Source organism: Daldinia caldariorum (assembly GCF_022478825.1).
Source record: "Daldinia caldariorum strain CBS 122874 unplaced genomic scaffold F4812scaffold_2, whole genome shotgun sequence".
Lineage (NCBI taxonomy): Eukaryota > Fungi > Ascomycota > Sordariomycetes > Xylariales > Hypoxylaceae > Daldinia > Daldinia caldariorum.
In genome coordinates, this window is record NW_025953038.1 from 2255630 (window position 1) to 2278845 (window position 23216).

Here is a 23216-nt window from a genome sequence, read left to right on the forward strand (position 1 = left end):
TGGAAGGTTCGGGTTGCCAGATCGATCACTACATTTTGCAATAATTATTAGTGTTACATCACATTTAGAACCGCTTAACAACGGAGGATATTGCGCATCCAGGCATATGATATTGTACCCATTACTAGGAGGCTTCTACCTACGTACTTTATATTGGGAAGTTTCATTACATACATCGGTAGACTATCTTTGATAGGTCTATGAGGACTCAACGATTGCATAGGAAAATTTGCGAACTTGTTTCAACAAGACAACTGCCTAAGGCTACCTAGACATATAATCAACTAAGATATAATTCAATTTCTCTTCAGGTACTACTTGATAGCTTCCTCACCATCTTCTATCAGACGGCACCCCTAGGAGAATAAGACGTCCCACCCACTAAGCACGACTTACTGTAACCACCCTGAATTGTTGCATCAACTTCAAGCGCAAGGTCAGTCGATAGCAGACGCATTCAGCTGTCCGGTAAGGTTCTAAGGTAAGTATCCCCCTAGGTTCGCGCATGTATCCGCCGTCTGCTCCAAACTTCTCGTGTGGTCCCATGTGATCAATCAAGAGGGTGAGTACATGAGGAGTTCCAGCTTATAAAGTAGTGGGTAATTTGGCGGTTCTCTTTTATAACTGCGCAAGCAGCATATGATGTATATCTGGCTTGATGGCCAAGGTTTGCCCAATTTTGTTCTACCAAAAGCTTAGTATAAATACAGGTAAGTATGGCGAGCAGTCGACTTCGGGCCTAGGGCTTACCATGCAAATAGTCATTATAGTAGCTTCGATACTATAAATGATATTATTAAAGGCCCTTGCAAATTCTTGATTCACCATTCCTGCACGTTCTTAGACACCAACACCACCCCTGTATAATGGTAGGTCAAATCTAATCGAATTTTTCGTCGTGTATGCACTTAATGTATGGCATGCTTGAAAGCTGACGACATGCCACATCTCAGACTACTGTTTGTCGAGGGTATGACCAAGCAGCAGAAACACTGCGAAGCCCCATGAAATCGTCCAAAGACTTGCTTTTACGAAGTGTCAAGCTTTTGAGTTTCTTCATCGAAGCCTTCATCCTCTTGCGATATGAAAAGCGGGCAATGGTGCATAGTCATGAATGTGATACTGGCACAGATTACTTGTAAGTTGAACTACTCACCATTGGTGTGAGGGGGAAATTATTAACGCTTCGACATGGCGTGTTTGCGTCTTTTGACTATGCCAACTACCCCTTTTCAGCAGGATGGCTCAGGTAGCTATTTTCCACACAACCCAGGAAGAGCATTGTTGTTGATTATTGCTTAACTATTCTGGGTTACTCCCTATACTTTTCAATCCGCTACTACCTTCGGGAATTCATCGCTAAGTAGTCTCTCGGCATATACGTAACAAATTGACATAAGCTATTCCTCGTAAGATATCATCATATGTTACGAAAGGAGGTTTTCCTCTTCGGCGATATTCCATCATATTATTTACCGAGGGGGTTCATGGCTGAGCTAATTGACCAACTACTGCCAGAAGAGACGGACATGATTGGAAAAAGAGAATATCTAGTGAGACGGTAGAGATAAGAAAACACTAAATCCTTGATCTTTTTTAAGAGTTACATAGTACTGTTTAAAAAAGGGGTAAAGTAGGACGCTATTTCAATAAGAGCTGAATGGTTTTATGGATTACGGTTTAGTTAGGTCATCTTCAGGTACCTACCCAGGTCTAGGTACTTAATAAGGTTATGTAATTCTTTTGTAGGTTTTGGCAGCAGCTGTTCGGCAGCTGGAGAGGGGCAGGTAGCGTACCTAGACTACTACCTAACTACTACTACGGGTACTAACGGACACCACCGCTATTTACCGATCGTAAACTCATCTTCCTCAGCTGATTTGTTCTTGTTTCTTGTTAATAGCTTTGCGACATTCGGCCTACCAGGTCCCAATTAAATCTTACGACAATATACCAAATCTTATGATCGTCTAGATCGTACCTTGAAGCGCCCAAACCATTACATTCATATAAAATCGTTTAATCCCAGGGTAATACATAATGTCGAAACGACAATTAGGCCAGTTCATATTACGGCCGCAACTTCGAAGTGCCAGCCGCCCGCCTCGACGAACGTTTACAACTACTTCAGATAGGACTAATAAGTCTCGTTGGGTTAATAGAGTTGCCGTTGCTGCTATTTCGTTATCTGGCCTAGCTTACACAATGGTATTATACTTGACCCAACCAAGCTCTTGTGTCTCTTGCTTCTTGTCTATCCCAACCGACCTATTGACGTTTTACTATAGGCAACTCAGAAACCAACCAATTTCGATGCTCGCACGCTCGCCGACCTTGATGAACGAACGAAACGCGAAAAAGGCATAGACGAGCACTCGCCCATGCGTTTGCGCATGGAGAAATTTATTCGCGAACAGCAAAAGGAGATCGTCTTCGAGCTTGAGAAGGTGGATGGTATGAGCTTCCGCGAGGACACATGGACCAGGGAGAAAGGAGGCGGAGGCGTCTCCTGTGTTTTGCAGGAAGGCAACGTATTCGAGAAAGCTGGTGTGAATATCAGCGTTGTCTACGGGACGTTACCGAAGCCGGCCATCTCAAAGATGAGGGTCCACCATAAAAATATCGCCGAAGAAGACGAGGTTGACTTCTACGCTCTCGGCTTAAGTATGGTGCTGCACCCTCGCAATCCTATGGCACCGACCGTGCACTTGAACTACCGCTACTTCGAAACGATGCGGCCGGATGGTACCCCCCAAGCCTGGTGGTTCGGCGGTGGAAGCGACTTAACACCAAGCTACTTGTTTGATGAAGACGCGGTGCATTTCCACAAAACTTTGAAAGACGCTTGCGACAAACACAACAAGGAATACTACCCTAAGTTCAAGAAGTGGTGCGACGAATACTTTTCCAACACGCACCGAGGTGAGTCTAGGGGTATAGGCGGCATCTTTTTCGATGACCTAGATGAGACTGTTGCGGACGCCGACAACTCATTTGCATTCATCCAAGATTGTCTCAAGAGCTTCTTACCTTCTTACTTGCCAATTATCCAGAGAAGAAAAGACATGCCCTTCACGGAGAAAGAGAAGGAGTGGCAGCAGGTGCGCAGAGGCAGGTATGTCGAATTCAACCTGGTCCACGACCGTGGCACAGCTTTCGGGTTGAATGTTCCCGGATCAAGAGTCGAAAGCATCCTAATGAGTCTGCCGTTGACGGCGTCTTGGCGGTACATGTACGAACCGGAACCTAGAAGTCGAGAGCAGAGGCTCCTTGACGTTCTTAAGAATCCCAAGGAATGGGTTTAATACTTGCTCTTTTTTAGAAGCTAACCAGAGGGTATATGGTGCTTGCATTTGTATTTATACGGGACAGGCGCAAGAAAAGGAAAATTCATGAAGAAACGGTGTATATAAAAAAAAGAGAAACCTGTCATATAAAGCACTTTAAGGATATGAATACCTTAGGTACCTTAGGTACGTAATGTAAAGAGTCATGATTAAATCACATTACCTAACATGTAAATAATATCGCTAGGATTGACGGTGTTATCGTCATTGGCGTATGATTTTCTTTATTCTCGTTTAACAACTTGCATATGAGCTGTGTTACCTTTAGGTACCTAAGCTGCTAAGGTAATAGGTAATTACCCCAATTTCGAGGCTCGTATGATACCTCCAGGGTTATTTAACTGGGCTGGAGAGGTACCGATCCGATGGGATGGGAAACGGCTAGCGTTGGCCGTTGGGCCGTTGAAATGCCCCGAACGCACGTGCCATAACTTGAACTCTGTAACCTTGAAAGCTTGTAGGTGTAGGGTGGAATAATCTCAGTGGGGCTGTGACGCGGCAAGACAAGATTGGGAAAGAACCTTCCGCGTAAAAGTGTTATCTTATTTTAAATATGCGATTTTATTAAAAGAAATAGAAGGCCTTAAGCTTGACTTGGAAACCCAGAAAAAGGGAAAAAAGAAACAAGCTTTAACTCCTTCACAACCAATAATGACATAACAGCTAAGCAACCTTCTTTTCTTCAACCTGATCCCTCAACCTCAATTATCCTGGGGTTACGTTGATTTGGATCTTCTCCTACGTTACCGTAATTATTATTTAAATCTCTTCGTTAATGTATATATACAAAAGCTGTGGCTGCCTTATGCTGAAAGACCGTATCGATCCTCGATACTCGAAATCGTGACGATCCATTTTTTTTCTACCTATGCGACAACACCACGAACGAACGAACAAACAGACAAACAAACAAATCCAATCTTCCCGATACAACGAGAGCTGTCGCGTAATACAAATTTGCTAGCCGACGTACTACATCTATCTTCAGGAACCTAACACCATTCCGCCCGAGTCATGTTCGGGTTTGGCCTGCAAGATCTAACTTATTAGATCCAGCCCGTCGGAATGCTCTCACATCTCCGCTTTCATAGACGGGGTCCGTCCAATCCCTCATCTCCCGTACCCGAAACCGGCCCTTGGGATGCTGCTGCCCTTCAACCAACCCAGCTGGTCCCTGACGATGGCGTTCCGGCTCCCGATATTCGACCACGATCCGCTACCTCTGTACCCTTTACTCATGGACATGGCCAGCCTCCGTCTCAGCCAGCGCTACCTCAATCCCAACACCCCTTACAGAATAGGCAACCACCAACTTTGCCACCAATTACCGGAATCTCCTCAGCCGAGTTAGACCTAACGATTGACTTGGAAAAATTTGAGCACAAGCCGCGCGAAGAACTTAAGCATTTATCGCGGTCGTCTTACAACGGGGATAGTGGATTTATCGGTGGACTAGCTTTGCAAAATTACCGTCGGGAACAAGAAGCGCTGAAACCAGGCTCATTGGACAGGAACGCAAACCGCGCTTCGGATTCTCCTTCGTTCGGCACCTATGCTGGCACAGCCAATTTTCCGAGTCGCCCCGCGCCACCGACTAAGCCCGTCAAGGCTGCTTCTTCGTTCGTCCCACCCGGCTCTCTGCAGAATGCAAATACGACAAGTAAACGACTGCAAGGTACTAGGATGGTATCCGATTCACAGGCTTCCCATGGTCAAGATGCCCCAAGGGCGAAAAAGAGCCTCCCTTTTCTGAAAAATCCCATGTCGACGTTGCTTCTACGGAGAAAGACTAGCCAGAATGTACCAGATCTCACGCTGCCATTACGTGGTCAAGATGAAGAACCTTTATACGATCCTCGAATCAGAGGGACACGGGTCCATGACTTTAGCGCTCCGCGGCCGAGAAAGGTTATACCGAATAGCGAACTAGTAAATTCGGGAGTCGAACGGCCTCGTCAGGATGTTGTCTCACCTCCCACAGAACATAATTCACCCGTTATAGGAGTGCCTCCAGTTCCTCCTAAGGACGGCAATTCTCAGTCCACTCGATCATCCTCAACAAATTCTCGGACTGTATCGGTAGATGCTACCTCGTTACAGAAGAGCCAAGACTCGGTGGATAGCCGCTCTAATGTTGGATCCAAAAATGGACGATATAGCCAGAGGAGAACGAATTCGATTCCTCCTTCGTTGAAATCGTTAAAATCGTTATCCCGCAATGTTTCAGAGGCTTCCAGCAGGGATGTCCTGTCATCCGTGCCTAAACATATGAAAAGTACCTCTTCACGGTTTAGTTTTGATATGATCGGTGCTGCAAAGCAGGAGAAGCTATTGGAAGAACGACATCGGCAGCGACAACAAGACAAGAGAACAGACGAACCTCCCCATCAGCGAGATTCTCGTTTCGATGATTTTGATGAAGATGCATTTGACTATGATGCAATGGATTATGATGATGGACTCGAAGAACGTATACCGGGTGTTAATGCTGACCTGGACGAAGAAGACGTTGACGGTGTAGATGATCCGGATAATGATCAGGAAAATTTTGCGGGTTTCACTTTTCAGAGATCTAATCCTGTGTCAGTGTTAGCGAGTCCCCATGGCACCGGCATTTCACGTACCTCAGGGGATGCAATTAATAGTATCAGTGGCTATGTAATGACTCAAGAGCTGCCTGGTGTCCCACGGCCATTGAGTGTTTCTATGGAAAGTCCAGGGGAAGCTCCCGTAAAGGAGGCGTCAGAACAAAATACACCGACGGGACTGGGCATCCAAGGACTCGAAACTGTCAAGGAAATGTCTGAACAGTTACCATTTCCACAACAGCAACAAGGAGAAACGACACGGCAGCTCTCTAAAGACGACGAGCTTTATTTTAACGATGGTCTTATACACGATTTTGATGGGGAGGGAGATGGTTCGGCGTTTGATGAGTCTATATTCGACCTTGAGGATACAGATCGATATGGTCGACCAATTCCGGGGTTGTTCGCCAATGCGCTATCGCAGAGGAAAGCCGCTGAAGAGGCAAAGAAGCGAGAATCTGATATGACTTCTAGTTTGTCGGCACCATCTGATTATTCACAATCGACTGCGCATACCTCGCTCAGTACCGATCTCCAGTCGAAACCGACAGAATCCGAGCCTATTTTAGAAACACAGCAACTTGCGGAAGAGCGTAAATCATCGGTTTTTAGCCTGGATGCTACAGAGCAAGACCAAGTAGCAGCTTATCAGGCCGCCCTGGCAGCCGCTGCTCATCAAGCTGCTGCTTCAGGGAAATTTCGAAGAGATTCGTCTCCTCCACCACCAACCGAGCTTACGATCACGTCTCCAACGACACCCGCATCCACCCACGCAGAGAATCTCGATGATTATGAATACGATGATGGACTCTCCACAGGACTGGATGACTATGAACTTGATGATGACGATATTATTGCGGAAGCGAACGCCAGCGCTCTTGCTAACGACTCGGATGGCTGGTACGGACAAGAGTTTGGATTTTATTCCGCACCGGCACCGTTGCATAGTCATCATAATTCCAATGCGCTTAGCGAAAAGAACCTATACCAATATTCTCACGGGGGTTATTTTGGTCCTAGCGGTATCAATCGAAGTACCTCAGGTCGCATTGTCTCACGCGAGCCGAACTTAACACCCATCACAGAGCGCTCCGAGTATTCTAATCGAAACTCACTCATGAGCTTAGGCATGTCTCAAAGCGCAAACGCCAACGGGCCCCTTCAGAGTCCCGGCCTAGCTCAGCTAGCTATGATGGCAGATGATGATGATATGTCACTATCAGCTCTACTTCGTCTACGCTCCAAAGCCTGGGGTGGCTCTCAAGTGTCACTTGTAAGCTCACGTGAGGGCTCACCCAATGACAGAAACGGTGCTGCCAGCCCATGGGGTCAAGATCATGGTATCGCAGGCTCACATGGACGTAAAAACTCTGCCTTTTCTATCTTCAGTCAGGACTCAGCCGGAGCAGGTAGCGGCTCAGGAAGCCCCACGCTGACTATGTCCATGCCTGGTATACCTAACAGCTCTATTCCGCCTATCACTGCGTCTTCTAACTCTAACCTGACTCTCACAACATGCTCTTCTAGCTTACCAATTTTCTCCCCCTTGCAACCTTCATCAGTTTGCCCACCCGTGTTTGAGGATGAAGAGTCGAGTCCGTTCGACGAGAGGAAGACTGACATTGTGAGCCCAAGCCTATCAACATCAAGCACAATGACAAGACCTCTTAGTGAAAATATGAGTCCGACTATTGGTATACCGTCTCAGCAAAGGCCAGGCATGGGCCACAAACATAGAGGAAGTGCGGATAGCATATCATACACGAAAGAAGAAGACAGCGGAGAAACAAGGTGGATTATGGAACGACGCCGCACCGCAGAGTCGGGAGAAATAGAAGTTCTCGGGCGACAAGTTGTGGATAGAGGCAGAATTTAGCAGCTTTTAGAATAACTAGCTCGTGCTACGACAAACGGTTTCTTACGACTTGGGGGCGCGGGTGCATTAGGACTGGTGTATATTTCCAAGTGGGTGAGGTATCAAACATATCTTGTCGCTCTTATATCACACTTCCTTTACGGCGCAACATTGGAGAAATGAAGGTTTGGAGTAATATATATATTTAGGTACCTCTTTCGTATAAGGGTTCGCTGGAGTACAAAAGCATGGGTTCATTTTGGCTCGGTTGGGGTTGGATGGAGGCTGTATCAAGCATGGAAAGGGTTTGATTTTGTATATGTACCTAAGGTACAATAATGCGCTTTTGGCTTGAGGGTTGAACTAAGCTGACTAGTAGCCCTCTACATAATCATCTGAGGACTATTGTATTATTTATAAGCTAGATCGACTTGTTCTGCTTACACGTCGCCAGAGCTGGTAAGCTGGAAGGAGATGAGATCAGGAGCTTTCACAACAAGCAATAGAGTTAGGTACCTACCTCAGGTACCTAAGGCAACCTGTTAACAGGGGTATCTACATGTACCTACCTGGTATGTTCAAGCCACATGCGTAACGTGTGGAGCTCTATGTATATAATATCCTATTGCATCATCGTCTTCTTGATTTCGACAACTTTAGGTACTTTTAAATACCTAACTGTAGTATTCAGTTTACTTGTATTCAACTCTCTCATGCGTTTTAACTCAAAGTAATTAATTCGGTTATTTCGAGACTAAACTTTCGAAACTCACGATGAAGCCGTTCCCAGATGCCAAGAGTACCACGCCTTTAAGGAGGTTAAAGATACCCCCTATTCTCCGCTCCCGATACTCATGGCGATGGATAATCGTACTCATCTTTCTCTCTTGCTATTTGTTCTCTTTGCCTCCATTCCCTCGACCATTACCTAAATACAGTGGTCCGTATCCTGTCGGCGCAGTTGATGTCGAGATACCTTTAACATCACCACGTATTATCGATACTGCTCAATTCAAAAAGACAAAGGCGAATGCCTTCGAGTTGAATACCGTATTATTTACGCTATATTACCCATCGGTACAGCATGCCACTAGTCGTCGGCCGAAACACAACTGGGTTCCAAAACCGATATCTGTGACTGGTGAAGGCTACGCCAAGTTTGCGCGCGTCAATAATTTCATTATGAAAAAGGTCTTCACAGGAGCACTCAAGGCTCTTGTTGGACACATCCCAATTCCAGCCAATGTAGATGTCCCATTGGCCGGCCTTGCATCCACAGTCATGTCGATACCGGAGATCCAGAATGTCAATACAGAGATTGAGAAGGTGATACAAATTGAAAAGGGCGGCCACCCGGTCATTGTGTTTTCTCACGGTATGGCAAGCAGTCGCACAGATTATACACATTATGCCGGTGAACTGGCATCGCGAGGTTATATTGTAGCGCTTCTCGAGCATAGGGATGGGTCGTGTCCCGGATCCGTTGTCATGCAACATGGCAAACCAGACCAGGTAAAACTCACCTTTGACGTGCCGGAAGTGGAGACTATTAAGGGGAAGGATTTAACGGTGGATGAATTCAAAAGAGCGCAGCTCGACTTCCGAGAGGCTGAGATCGAGGAGACCGTACGCGTGTTAAAGTTAATCAACGAGGGGCAGGGGAAGGAGGTCTTCAAATCGAACATGCGGGATGAAGGTGTTGATTTCCTGAACTGGGAAGGCCGCCTCAATACGGACGAGATGATCGTCGCAGGTCACAGTTACGGCGCCACAGGTGCTATGCAAGCATTGAGAGGCGGGCCCAGCGGGAGGCGTCCGTTCAAAGGCGGCGTAATCCTGGACCCGGGAAAGCAGAGCGGGCAGCTCAACGACGACATTCGGGTCCCCGTGCTCGTGATCCACAGCAACTCCTGGAGCAGCAAGTACAGCCTGTTCTACGGGCGCGCGCACTTTGACATGGTGCGAGATATCGTCGAGAACAACGTGCTACGCGGCATGCCCTCCTGGTTCGCGACGTCGCTCGGTACTTCCCATCCGTCCGTCACGGACGCGCCGCTGCTGGAGCCGTTGCTACTCAGCTGGACTACCGGCGCGCGGATTGATGTGTACGAGGGTTTAAGGCAGTACATGCACGTCACGGAGAATTTCTTGTGGTTCCTATCCACGGGTGAGAAGCGTGGCCTGTTGAGGGAGAAGGCCGAGTTCCCGCAGTACGACGAGGGTAAGGGGTTTGGAATGTGGAAGCCGGCGCAGGGTGAGAATGAGAAGACCGGCGGGTCTTGGTACAACTGGCGCAGGTATTGGCAAGTCCATGTTTCACCGAACTAGATGTATGGGAGGTGGGCAATAAATAGAAAGGAGGAAGGTAGATCAGGATGTCTGTGTTACTAGATGCTTGTGTTACTAGATGTAGCGAGGATAAAAATAAACATTTCCAAGAAAAATAAACGTGCACTATTCATGACCCCAGACATTATATATTGGTATGGCTAGCTATTCCTCCGGTCAAGTGGAAGAAGAGTCATCTGGTGCTACGTAAGTCTTTCATAAAATGTCGCATATGAAAGAGTTGGGGGATTGCTATCATGTTTTACAGCGCTCTTCTCCAACATGTAATTCCCCTGGACCCCACCGCCACTGAGCATATATTCATACCGGTGATAGGCCATGGACCTTGAGGTGATCGAGACCTACGGATATAGTGACGGCGTGGCTAACATAGGCCAATCGGAATATCTCGACGCGCGCCTCTGTTCATTTTTGGGTCAATTAAGGATCAATACATGCAGGGACGAGGTGCTGACAGCGTACAGAATTTTCCTTACCCTCCAGCATGATCTAAGACATTTCCCCAATTATGATATAGTAGATAACATCCGTGATCCGGGAGACACACCAATACCACTCTTCTCCCTTGAAGATACTAATTATGCTAAGCGTCTTATATGCAAGGAGGTAGTTGACCAAAGCTTGCTCACGCACATGACAACCAACCCCCTTCCCTGTTCAAGGATAATCTAATAATCTAATACATACCTACCTACCTGACCTACCTAAATACCTTCTATTTAACCCAGCAAGATATGACAGATCTCGGGCCTTTAACGACGACATTTACGCCGGCATCCGGGTGCAACTCCATTCTTTCGGGGATTGTTTACACACAGACCCTACCAGACGGCAACACGAGTACTCACAAATACCATAGTCTCGGGCCCAGCGCAACGTCAGAGTGCTACCCGCCAGGCTTCGAGCCCGAATCCGGGTTCTATTCCCCGGGGATCTGTCCCTCTGGTTGGTGGTCGGCGTGCGGGACTGTCGACGCCATCGCGACTGTCACCGAGACCAGAGCGACGTGTTGTCCGCTGTATGTTACCTAATTCATGCTTCAAGCTGAGCCGCTTTCGTTCGTAAGAGTAATGACTATTTCTAATGAAAGAAAATATTGATTTTTTTCTCTTCTTCCAGAGGATATGTGTGCATACAACAGCCGGACCCGACAGAGACGTGGTCGACCTTGTCTTGTTCATCGTCGGCCATTTCATCCGTCTCCGTAACAGTACCGGACTTGTCTAACCAGCTGAGCAAAGTGACGGTGATGAGTGGGATTATCATTCACGCCGCAGCGATCAATATACGATGGCAAAGGGGCGATTTCATAGCGTCTCGTACGGATGCACCTACTTCTTCGACACTTGCTTCTTCGGCATTTACTTCTTCGGCCACTTTTGTTCTACCATCTAGCAGCAACCAGACAGGTGATGAGGACGCAACGACAAGCAACGCGCCCGAAACAGGGCTTTCCTTGGGCGCAAAGATAGGGATCGGTGTCGGTGTAGGATTGGGAGGTTTACTTATGCTTTCAATTGGTATTGGTATTTGGTTATGGAAGATAAACCATCCCGAGGAGAGGGAGCAGCAAGGGGATACTATTATCAATTATCCCTCTGATCCCGGGGCCCCAAAAACGCGCGCAGAGTTGTGGGAGCAGTACCAGCAGGAAATGCAAACTGCGAGCAATACGCACGAGCTGGTCACGGAGAACAATCGGCATGAAATTACGGGCATGTCCCAGCCGGTAGAGCTGCCACATGAGAGTTGGAGGTAACATTGCCGAGCGCAAATATCAATTTGAATACGTTTAAGCCTTCTAAAGGGACGGTCGAGTTTGAAATTTAAAATATAATTTTTTGCTAATGATATTATCTAACATACCTACCTAATCACGGGACATTCATTACACTGATAGTGACCTTATTCGTTGTGCTAGGGGGTAAATGGCCCCCTCCCGCAATCAAGAGCGAACTGGGATCCTCCTGAAAGACGTGTAGCGACCTGGTGTACGAAGCTCCCTCCGGCGTCGACACCTTCTTCCACGCATTCTCAGCCCCTAGCGCCTTGTTGATATAAATCTCCGAGCAGCATCCCGAAGACACGATAATCGTCCCGTTCGCACCGCCGGCCGAGGACCACACGACGTACGGCGAGCCCGTCGGGACGGTGCCGTCCGTGGTCCTGAGAACGTGGTGAGGCGCGCTGTTGAAGTTCTCCGGGTCGGAAGACAGGCGGTAATACACTGGGAACGAACCCGAGTTTGCGGGGTTCGGACCTCCGCCGTACTCGTACGTGAAAATGTACTGGCCGTTCGGGAGCAGCGCTGCCGTCGGCATTCCCGGCCGCTGGCTGTACGTGGGATACGCGACGTCGTCCACGACGGGGCCCCAGTTGCGCAGGTCCGTCGTGGTCTGGTGGACCATCTTCTGGCCGTGCTTCGGGTCGCGCTGGTCCGAGTAGTAGTATATCAGCTTGCCCTTGTGGAGCAGCAAGAACGGCTCCCAGACGGGAGTCAACCCGTTGTTCGGCCTGGCCTCGCCTCCCGCGGCAACGTGGCTGAGGAACTTCCACGTCTTGCCGCTGTCCGTGGATGCGTAGATATCCAGTTGGGTTTTGGAGAGGTCCGTGGGGATCGACGAACCGGCTAGCAGCACGTCTCCCTTCTTATACCCTGCGAAATCCTCCGGGAGCACATAGAGGAATGGCTGGTATCGTAGTCCGTACCCGTATCCTTGGTCTTCGACTTGAGAAATCTTTGTCCAGGTAGCGCCTTTGTCGCTGGATCGGTAGATGGGGAAGTATACCGGAGGAGGTTCTGGGCTGTAGTTCTCCCACGTTGCTAGGATATCATTATTTGGGAGCTGTGCCGTGCGCGCGTACAGAACCCTCGGATCCGTGTAAGTAGAGGGCGGAGTGTAAATCACGACCCCCGATAGCTCTTTGATATCGGACGATTGCGGTGCCGCAAGAACGCTAGCAGGGAGCGAGAAGATGGCCAAGCCGGCCAGCAGGCGATCGCGAAGCAACATCCTCAGTACGATGGAATCAACCCAGTTCTCCAACAGAACTCATCAGTCGAGGATCTACGCAGTACTTCCATCTTCGCGACATTCAAGTTATATATATATTATACCCGCAGTTCGGGGTATCCGGTTAAACCAAATTCAGAGCAATTCGCTATTCTCTCCGCCGAACAGCTCCGCAAAAACAAGATCTCCCCCCCTATGGTACCCCAGATTTTAGTCGAGCCAATCAAGAGACCCTGTCGGCAACAAACACGGTAAAGTCGCGGGCCCGGGCCAATGCCGATTCATGGAAATTATCCCATAAGTCTCGAATAGTGGCCATATTAGGGTCGCATTTCATTCCCCAGTACACGGGGCGTCCTCGTGGGAGATTGGGATGGCTTCTTGGCTTTTCTCCTCTTTCTCCACACAACACGAGCGGGCTAAGAACAAACTCGTCGTCTCCAAGATTTCTTATGCGCACCACTAGAAGGACTGCACCAAGCCAGATCAGGAAGATTGAGTTACTATCAAGACTATAACCACGTGAAAGTGTTCAAAGAGCATGATTAGGTACTTACTATTACATGCTTGGAAAACGATCATTTGTATAGAACTACTATAGATACGGTAAGTACGTATGTCGAGGATACCACTTTGACATTTACTCGTATGTAGTATCCATGAAGGGTAAGAGCCTACCAGACAGTGTGTGTGTGACAGTAGATTGGCTGATCATGATGATGAGAACATTTACGTTTGCCTATTGGGAGGTGTCTAATGGCTTCTGGCTCTCAGATCTATCTTAGAGTTCCTTATGGAACAAAGAAGTTGTTTACCTACCTATATCTAGGTACCCTCAGGTCTACCTCATGACAGGTTCTACCACAGCGAGGTTCGAACTTACCTACGAGGTACTTACAATATTTCCTTGCAAAAAAGCACGCCCAAGAGCAGTGTATTGATTGAGCTTCTGAATTGGCTATAGTGAGTATGATCAAAGAGTCCAAATGTAAACCAATAGTTTTATCAATTTAGAAGAAGACATGTCAAAGTTAAGAAAGTTCTTCCGTAAAGCAATAAGACAACTAACTTATCTTAGAGTTACAGCAGTCTAAGTTATGTATGAAGAAGTAAAGAATAGAGCCAAATATGATATTAGTTAAATTCGACACCTGTATTCCTGTAACAGGTAGCTAGGATTATAGGTATTTCTTAACGTCAAGCACTAGAGCTCCCAGTGTATATGTTGTTAGAAGTGCTCACTGAATGTGGGTTCTTACTAGTTTACTAACGCTGAAGAAACCTCTTCTAGATATGCATATCAAGTCAGGCAATTTTACTTCCTTAGAAGCTTAGTCGAGATTTGTGATAGGTGGTCACCGTGACATTACTGTGGAGTGACATTTTGAAAGCCATAAGAGTTCTTATTGTGGTCATTAACCTTAAGGGGTATAAAATGAATGGTTAGTAATTAGACAAAAAGGAGCCTGCGGCATGAGCAGAGCTACGCCTCGAAGTATTACAAAACATCAATCTTTTAAATATTATTAATGTTGACTATGCGATTCTCACGTCCTTCAACTAAAGGTTCGTATGGTCCGAAACGCGAACTCGTCGTGAGCACCCAACACCGACTTTCCTTAAAATGGTTGGAAATCAATCAGTAACAATAAAACGATTATAAATCGAGGTAGCAGGTAATCTAACGACAACAAGTAATCAGCTACCTTATCTTTTTTATATAAGTGCTTATGCGATGCTCGAAATTGGAAGCCACTAATGTCACTAACGACATTTTATTCTCTCAATAAACATGCCTCGAAATACTAGCTCTACACCTGATAAATCCGGTCGATGGATCGTTTCTAAATTTGGTGGTCCGGATGTCTTGAAATGGGACAGTTGGGATCCATTTGCTGAGACGCTACCAGCCGATCATGTTATCGTGCGAATTATAACAGCTGGTATTGCTGGAACAGACAATATTCAACGCGTGGGAGGTTATCCTGACCCTCGTTGTTCGAAGCCAGGATTTACGTTAGGGTATGATTTCATCGGCGAAGTTGTCGCTCTAGGCTCTGAGGCGTCGAAGAGAAACCCCTTATCCGTGGGTGATCGCGTCACGGCTATGGATGGAATCGGTGCCCACGCAACTCATATCATATTACCCGCGGCTGAGCTCATTCGCGTTGAGAAAACCGATGATCCGGTCAAATTCTGTGCCATCCCGCTCAACTATTCCACGGCATTCGGAATGCTGAAGCGGGCTGTAACCAACCTCGTCCCCGGATCAAGCATCTTGATCGGCTCTGCTAGCGGAGGTGTAGGCACAGCGGTAGCGGAATTGGTGAATGCATTTAAGATGGACCTTAAGATGATCGGAACTTGTTCGCCGTCGAAATTCGACTATATCAAATCCTTGGGGGTGATTCCGGTCGATCGCCGTGCGCCCGATCTCGTAAACCAAGTCAGAGCCCTCACTGGAGGTGAAGGGGTAGATGTGGCCTACGACGCTGTGGGTAGCGATGAAAGCATCCAGAAGAGTCTTCAAGCGACGAAGAAAGACGTCGGGCAAGTCATAGTTATCGGTGCCATGTCGGAGATCGCTGTTGATGGATCTGGAGTGCGGCAACAGGAGGCTGATCTTCACACTCTACTCCAGCAGCGGTTACAGTCAAGAGTGGCATTTTGGAGCGTCATTAGCAACTACAAGGTGGCACAGCCGAAGTTATGGCATGGAGACTTGCAGAGAGTGTTTGAAAAGGTTCGAAGCGGAGAGCTATCGCCAACAATTGCGAAGCTATTCCGACTCAGGGACGCTGTAAAGGCTCACGAGACCCTTATATCAGGCACAGATGTGAAGGGTAAGATGTTGTTCATTGTCGATGAAGATCTTGCTACGCAGCACGGCCTGTAAATCAGCCGGCTCGTCCTGCTTACTAGAGACACGTAAGTTAGCCATTTCTAAATAAATTCATAAAGAACAGCCAGCAACTACGGTTTGGCTAGGTAAATAGCAATTCAAAACTATCATGCCAACTACTTAGTCTCAACAGTCTCACTGAACTAAATTATATAAGGTACCGTTATAAAGGAAATGTCAGAAGACACTCGATAAGCATAGTCTCTTGAGCATGTTACGATATCTTAATGCGTTTGACGAGTACTACTACACATGCTTAATATAATCTTGAGTATTTTTTAGCTTCACTATCTGACAATTCCCTATAACGGTATTCACTACGCTCCTACTAGATAAGCTGGAGTGTCTAGGTATAGCAAATAGACCATGGCTTTAACGGGAAATATATTCCCGTCAATACTCTAAATCGATACATCATTTGCTGATAACCTCACGACCTTTAGATTATTTAAGTACCTAAGTCTAAGCACACGCCCATCTTTAGTACACTATGTCCAATACCTGCTACCCTGGGAGTTCAAGGATTATCTAGTAGTTACAGTGATAAAGATAAAGATCTTAGAACTATGCTCCTGGGCAAGGTACTTGATCGATCGATCTTCTAAAACCGGAGAGTATACAGTGTGTGTAAATTATAGTTGCCCACTTGCATGTGTATATCTTCGAATGTGTACATACCCTAGAAAACCCCTCTTCCCCGAAATTGACATGGTAAAACTACCTAGAATAAGCGGGCTCTACTCATAGGTTGACGATACCACCGCACATTTATGGTGATGACAGCAGAGGACGGCTTACTGGTTTGCTGCCGTTCTGCAGCATTGCCGTTAGCATATTTGTTAGCGTAACGTACGAATACAGCTTTCTCTCTCTTCTAAGACGCCCTTGGAGCGGTAGGATTCGGGCTAGAGCCACCAGTCGGGAAAGTTTTAAAGAGCTTAGCAGTTAGTTGCCACACATAGCGTCGTGCCGGAAAGTCTCCCCGCATCTAGCTTACCACCCTCTTGCAGGGATTCGGAGTCCAAGACTTTCTTGTGACTGGTGGCCCTGATCCCAAGTATCAATGAGGCGGGTGCGCGATGCTTGATGCAGGGACACTAGGTACCTACCTACCACTCCTGCATACATATACATACGTACCTACCTAAGTTACATAATTGGTGGGGTGAGAGGGTAGGAACTGTTTAGAATTGGCCTATATCTGCGATGAGGCTTTTGTCTATTGATGCTGAGGGAACATAAGCGGCAGAAGTCTGGCCAGCGGTATAGCGGCGGGATAACATGACCTCTCAATCGGAGATCTTGGGATACAGGCATTAGTGTTGTGTGATCGATTACTAGCGGCGCACATAATGGTGGCGTAGGCACTTACATTAGTTAGAAAATCCATAATAGCCCGAGCTTCTATTCCGCATCACATCACACCGATACCGCAAATATCGTAGTAGGTTTGGTCATAGGAGCGGATACCTAGTCGTTTTACCGTTATGATCTTCCTTTATTCCCTCTATCACAACGCAAGGCGTTATATCTCGGAGAATATACGGATGCTATATTCGCATGATTCTGCATGGGAATAATATCATATTTCAGAATCGTCATATTATTGCATTGTGGCTTCGTTATGCAAACTTGCAGAGTGGGGGTTTAGACGAGGACCAACGCGTATCAAGGCTGCCAGTTACCTAGAGTTGGAAGGGTATCTCGTTCTCGTCATGTTTGTTCTTCTTGAACTAGCAAGGCGGGGGGCACGGATGTTCTCGAGCCCCCACAGGGAAAATCTCTACTATGGTAAGCCTCTTGAGGTATGTGACGCTGCACAAGAACGAAATCAGGTCACACAGCATAGGTAGTTGATCAGAGAATTGATGCTATGTGTCTATGCTGTGGAAAATATTCTACCCGAAATATCTGGTGAATCAGATTCAATATTGTTACGATGATTGCAACGGAGATATAGTCTTATATTCTATGCAAGTAGCCATCGAAGAGGACGTTTTATTTTATTTTATTTTATTAAAAAAACAACCCGATTCCTACCTAGAAACCGTCCGAAGTCCGTTCGAGGGGATTGTCTCAGCACCACCAGACTGGGTCGCGACAACTACCAACGGATTGCAGAAAAAGTCCGATTGACTACGGGAGTGGATATATATACGCAGCCATCCGCCTCAAGATTCAAATTCTATCTTTGTAGGTCTGTTGTATGTCATGTTCGTAGATACTAGACTCTTCAAGTTCTAGTCGCTGTTTGCTACCGGGCGCAGCATGAGGACCAGAGACATAAGTGTTTGGAGCCTGAAACTGAGATGGTCTGATGTTGAAGGGAGACCTTACGACTGATTACTAAAGATTTATGGTGCCCGCGCTGCTCGTCATAGCGCAACGGATCTTTCCATAACCCTATCTACCTTAGGCAGGTACTATGGAAGATAACCTCATATATAAGGGACGTGCGCCGGCATAGCCGTAAGAGATTGTTTTGAGTCGGCTCTCGGCTGACTCTATCCCGTCATTGAACCCCTACGTACTACTAGGAGCATGTCTAACGTGCAAAGTATTCCATAATATAAGGTAGGTAGCCATTACCTTAATGCTCAACAATATAAGACCCTAGGCCTTACATTGAATACGTAAAATACAAATAAGATGTCTAACTCATTCGTACGGGTTGACCGAAGTTGATATGTCCCAGTTACGATTTCGCTACTCACCGACATGTGCGCGGGCGATTGGCAGGCAATTGATATTAGAAAGAAATTCTGTTAACGTTCTAGCTACGCGATAGTCGGTGTAAATGCGTACCTACCAGGTAGGTAGGTAGACTAGCTTGGTTCGTGAAGCCAATCATCATAACGGCTGAGAACATGAACTGGAGGCATTGTTGAATTCAACAACAGCAAAAAGCTGTTAAGAGCAGCTGTATAGCGGAACGCGTTGCATTGGCCTTGAATTCGTGCGGAGCAGGGCCGGCAAAGTGCCCAATTATGGTAATCGCAGGCCGAGAGGATGGAGACATTGCGAGATGATGGATACGACCTTTATTGACAAAACCTATCTCAATGGGTAACGTGTTGCGCGTGTTTGTCCACCAGTGATAGCCTAAGTAGATGTGAGGCCAATATAAAAGGTGTTCAACGATCATCACCAGTGACGAAACTCAAGCTGATACCATCGATTCTTGCCATTGTAAAGATGAAGAGTCGGATCGTAAACCGTCCCATCTCGGCGGGCGCATTCGCCCTGTTAGTCGGCAATGCACTGGCAGCCGGTAGCGGCGAGTTCAGCGTCCTGACTATGAATGTCGCAGGCTTGCCGGACTTCCTCAACAATAACGAGGTTCCGGGAGACAAGGCTACTAACTCAGGGCTGATAGGCACGAAGCTCGCGCAGTACGATTATGACATAATTCACGTACAAGAGGTACGTGTAACATTTTTTTTTCTTCCCCTTGCTTCTTTATGAGTCCATGACTCGTAAGAGTTTAGCAACATGGTTGGTTATCTAGGTTTCGAAACTGTCTGTCCCACTCTCCTGGGCCGCAGCCATTTCTTGTTGAAACAGAGGTCTGAGGACAAAGGGGCTGCGACGTATGAGGCACATGATAAGGAGGACGTTAGCTAAACGCGAAACTTAGGATTTCAACTATCACGCCTACCTCTACGACAAGGATACGCACCCTTATCGCACGGCTACTTCGGGCGGTGTACCCTTCGGCTCTGGGCTTAATACCTTGTCCAACTTCGACTGGATTGACTATGAGCGCGTCAAATGGGAAACATGCAGCATTGGCTCAGGCGATTGTTTGACGCCCAAGGGTTTTACTTTTATGCGTGCCGCCCTTGACGATGGCGTTTATGTCGACGTATACAATCTTCACACCGATGCGGGTACCGAAGACGGCGATATAACGGCACGTGCCGCAAATCTCAAGCAGGTGGCGGACGCTATTGATGCTCGCAGCTCTGGCAACGCTGTGCTCGTATATGGCGACACCAACAGCCGCTATACCCGGACGGGTGACGGTATCCGCATCTTCTCTGAGCAGAATGGGCTTCAGGACACTTGGGTTGAACTCGTGCACGGTGGCAACATCCCGAATGTCGAGACCGTTTGTAATAACCCAAGCACCACCAACGAGTGCGAGACAGTCGACAAGGTCTTCTACCGCGGCAGCGCGCTGCTCAAACTGAGCGCCACATATTGGAACTACGAGAGCACCAAATTCTTGCAGTCTGACGGCAGTATCCTGTCAGACCATAATCCAATCACTGTGAATTTCACCTGGTCAGCAGGATCGAATCTGCGGCAATCTGGATTCTGGGGTGGCCCGCACGGTACTTGGTTTAGCGATGTCACATCACTCTCTGGAAAGACGTCACCAAAAGTCAGTGCGCTCACCTTCCGGGGTGCGGACAGGCTGGATAGTGTGGGCCTGAAGTTGACCGACGGCACGACATTCACGCACGGAGGTGATGGTGGCAATGTTGCGACGTTGGCGCTCAATGCCAACGAATATTGGACTAGCGCTCAACTATGTCAGGGCCAGAAGAGTAGCCAGACGCGCAACTTCTATATCAAGGCAACGACAAGTACCGGTCGGACTCTGGAGGCCGGAAAGTCTACTTCGGATTGCTCGACTTTCACGGCGCCGGACGGGTGGGGTATCGTCGGTTTCCTAGGCCAGAGCGGCGATGAGATAGATCAGCTAGCGTTCGTGTATGCGCCGCAGTAGATTGAAGATATTCTACCGCGATGGTAAATCCGTTTATTAATTGTAATAATACGCTAATATAAAATCTATCTTATTACTGGTAGACTTGACGAAGTAAGGAAAGGGGGTTTGATTGTCGACTATTTGCCGAGCTAATCTAGATTCTCCGACTACGTAGAATTTGCATCATGCTGTTGTAGTCAACTAGCCTGAATTGCAGCTTATCTTCTATACCTCCACGTCTTGAGATTTCTAACGTGAATGAGAGAGGATCGGCGTTGCACATGGACCTAGTGTTAAGATACCAGATCGCTAGGTCCTAGTTGTGGAGCGGTTACAGAGTATGCGGCCGTTTCATTTCCGTTTTTCTTTGGCGCACAAGCGTTGAGTACCTAATTAAAGTGAGATTCCCTCGTGGCTTATTCGTGTATCCCCGTTGCTCGCGTGGCTCCAAGGGTCAAGTACCTTCATAAGTATTGCGGTGCGACATTGCGCATAATGGGATTAGGTGCCTCTTCAACCAACGTGATATTCAAGATAGATTTGCAATATATTGTGTATGCGACCACCCCTTCTCGCCGAGATGGAGATTCACAGCATCAATATCGGCGTAGGCAACCGGTTGCAAACATGCTGAGAATGCCTAACTGACTTACATGGCGTCTAAACCCGTAGTTCTCGCTGAGAGGAATCTTGATTCTGTCCCGGGTGCCGACGTGAGAACTAAAAAGAAGGCCAATGTGCAATATTCGTACCCGGTATCATGTCTCGTTTCATTACATAAAAACGAGACTATCGTATGCTCGCAACCGTGCTCGTGTTCATGCGTTGCCCGGACTGATATTGGATCCGAGCTCTACTGGAGCACCCTTGGAGCGATCATTACCTACATTAGCTGCCCTTCAAGTAGCCTACTGCTTTCTAGAACCACATCCGCAAGATCTAACTTAATCTGATTTAATCGTACAAGGTTCCATTGATGATGAGAGAATGGATGGCTAAATGCTTGGGACGGCAGCTCCGTGTGAGGGTCCTGGGCGGGCGTTGAGGAGTGATGGAGAAAACGGGAGCAAAGACCAACCGTTCTCTTCTGATTTCTTTTTATCGCCTAAGCAACTTAAATCAGCGTACTATGTAAGCAGTTCAACCAGGCTCTACTCCACTCCCTAGACTAATAGCGTCGGGGGGTCTTTTGCAAGGGGTCTTCTTAGTTCAACTAAGGACGGAAAGCCGCCTTGTCGTTTTTGCTTTTCATGACCCCACATTGTAGTTGCTCGGGGCTGAGAAAACCCTTTTGTATTCCCTAAATAACTTGCGTGGCGTGCGCCGCGTGGACGGCAACAAATTTCATTGGCAGTGATGTAATATAGTAGTTTGCTACCGACGGTTCAAGGTTAAACAGGATCAAAGCGGTAATCTAGAATCGGCCGGGCTTGCACTCAGCGAACAACTTGAAAAGACGGGAGGTTCGTGGTTTGCGAAATCTGAGGCGAGGAGATTATTTACATATTGAAAATCGGTTGACAAACCCTCGGTTAACCTGACAACGCCTATATTCAGAAATCGTTTCTCTATATTCCAGTCCTTGGGAGGATTCCGAGAGCTGCACCGCTGGAGCCCCGGGAGTTCGGATGACCCCGGCACACGTGGTCTCCTTCAAATTTACCAAACTCCAAGATTGTACATTAAATTCCCGAGGAGACGAGTAGTCGAAACCTTTAGGGAAGTTGATAGAATACTTGAACCAAGACGCCGGGTATTTCAGGGGCGTAAATCAACGAGGCTAATGAAATTGAGTAAGAGCTTTTCGGAACAAGTTGGGTTTGAATGCCATCATACATCTATAAAGCCACAGTTGAGCAATTCAGACGCTTGACTCGATGCCTGATATACTAGTACACAATAGATAACTTTAAAAGGCCATTATCAACCGGCAAGTCATTGTTGTAAGGCCATGGCGAGGGTCGAGTTTATAGTAAGCAAGCTAATACCCTTATTTACCAGGGTACTGGGTAACTCATGACGGATTGAACCTTCAAGGATAAACCTTAAGTTCAAATTGGCGCATGGAAATTCTTTTTTCTTTCTAGCATCCTTCTCTCGCTTCTTACCTAGGCACCCCGGGAACTCCTTTTGGGACGACGCTAACGTATGATGCGAGATTATTGAGACACACACGCTAGATCGTGAGCTAGTTAGCTGATTGTTTCAGGTTGATGGGCGTGGAGATTCGATTTTTCTTATTTTTTCTTTCTCAGGAACCGGAGGCTCCAGCTTCTAGGGGAGCCAGGGGTTATTGACGGAAGAGCAGCGCACAGATCGTTGCTCTCACATGTCGAGGACGTTTACTGCAGAAAGTGTCTTTGCTTGGTGTTCCTATCCTAAATGTGTCACCAAACCCCCTTCTATTGTTGAATATTATAACGAGTAAAGAAGATAATTGTTAA

General features: G+C 47.2%; 7 protein-coding genes across 7 annotated transcripts; 6 read left to right on the top strand and 1 right to left on the bottom strand.

Annotated features, from left to right (window-relative positions):
* The first annotated feature begins 1807 nt into the window (after nucleotides 1-1807).
* On the top strand, nucleotides 1808-3532 carry F4812DRAFT_415023 (Coproporphyrinogen III oxidase). Its single transcript, XM_047932937.1, has 2 exons — nucleotides 1808-2208; nucleotides 2289-3532. Exons 1-2 carry the CDS (start codon nucleotides 2041-2043, stop codon nucleotides 3303-3305), a joined length of 1185 nt encoding a protein of 394 aa, XP_047793971.1. The 5' UTR covers nucleotides 1808-2040; the 3' UTR covers nucleotides 3306-3532.
* A 282-nt stretch (nucleotides 3533-3814) lies between these two features.
* F4812DRAFT_187931 (uncharacterized protein) lies at nucleotides 3815-8188 on the top strand. Its single transcript, XM_047930090.1, has one exon. It carries the CDS (start codon nucleotides 4413-4415, stop codon nucleotides 7809-7811), a length of 3399 nt encoding a protein of 1132 aa, XP_047793972.1. The 5' UTR covers nucleotides 3815-4412; the 3' UTR covers nucleotides 7812-8188.
* Nucleotides 8188-10329, top strand: F4812DRAFT_187969 (alpha/beta-hydrolase). The gene has a single exon (XM_047930093.1). The coding sequence runs from the start codon at nucleotides 8565-8567 to the stop codon at nucleotides 10116-10118; it is 1554 nt and encodes a 517-aa protein (XP_047793973.1). The 5' UTR covers nucleotides 8188-8564; the 3' UTR covers nucleotides 10119-10329.
* A 257-nt stretch (nucleotides 10330-10586) lies between these two features.
* F4812DRAFT_187933 (uncharacterized protein) lies at nucleotides 10587-11956 on the top strand. The gene is made up of 2 exons (XM_047930091.1): nucleotides 10587-11157; nucleotides 11259-11956. The coding sequence occupies exons 1-2, from the start codon at nucleotides 10874-10876 to the stop codon at nucleotides 11896-11898; spliced, it is 924 nt and encodes a 307-aa protein (XP_047793974.1). The 5' UTR covers nucleotides 10587-10873; the 3' UTR covers nucleotides 11899-11956.
* On the bottom strand, nucleotides 11957-13561 carry F4812DRAFT_187934 (glycoside hydrolase family 93 protein). Its single transcript, XM_047930092.1, has one exon. It carries the CDS (start codon nucleotides 13151-13153, stop codon nucleotides 12014-12016), a length of 1140 nt encoding a protein of 379 aa, XP_047793975.1. The 5' UTR covers nucleotides 13154-13561; the 3' UTR covers nucleotides 11957-12013.
* Nucleotides 13562-14684: 1123 nt separating this feature from the next.
* On the top strand, nucleotides 14685-16277 carry F4812DRAFT_415036 (NAD(P)-binding protein). Its single transcript, XM_047932938.1, has one exon. The coding sequence runs from the start codon at nucleotides 14946-14948 to the stop codon at nucleotides 16047-16049; it is 1104 nt and encodes a 367-aa protein (XP_047793976.1). The 5' UTR covers nucleotides 14685-14945; the 3' UTR covers nucleotides 16050-16277.
* Nucleotides 16278-18781: 2504 nt separating this feature from the next.
* On the top strand, nucleotides 18782-21108 carry F4812DRAFT_188015 (mannose-binding lectin). The gene is made up of 2 exons (XM_047930094.1): nucleotides 18782-19478; nucleotides 19693-21108. The coding sequence occupies exons 1-2, from the start codon at nucleotides 19251-19253 to the stop codon at nucleotides 20788-20790; spliced, it is 1326 nt and encodes a 441-aa protein (XP_047793977.1). The 5' UTR covers nucleotides 18782-19250; the 3' UTR covers nucleotides 20791-21108.
* Nucleotides 21109-23216: the final 2108 nt, after the last annotated feature.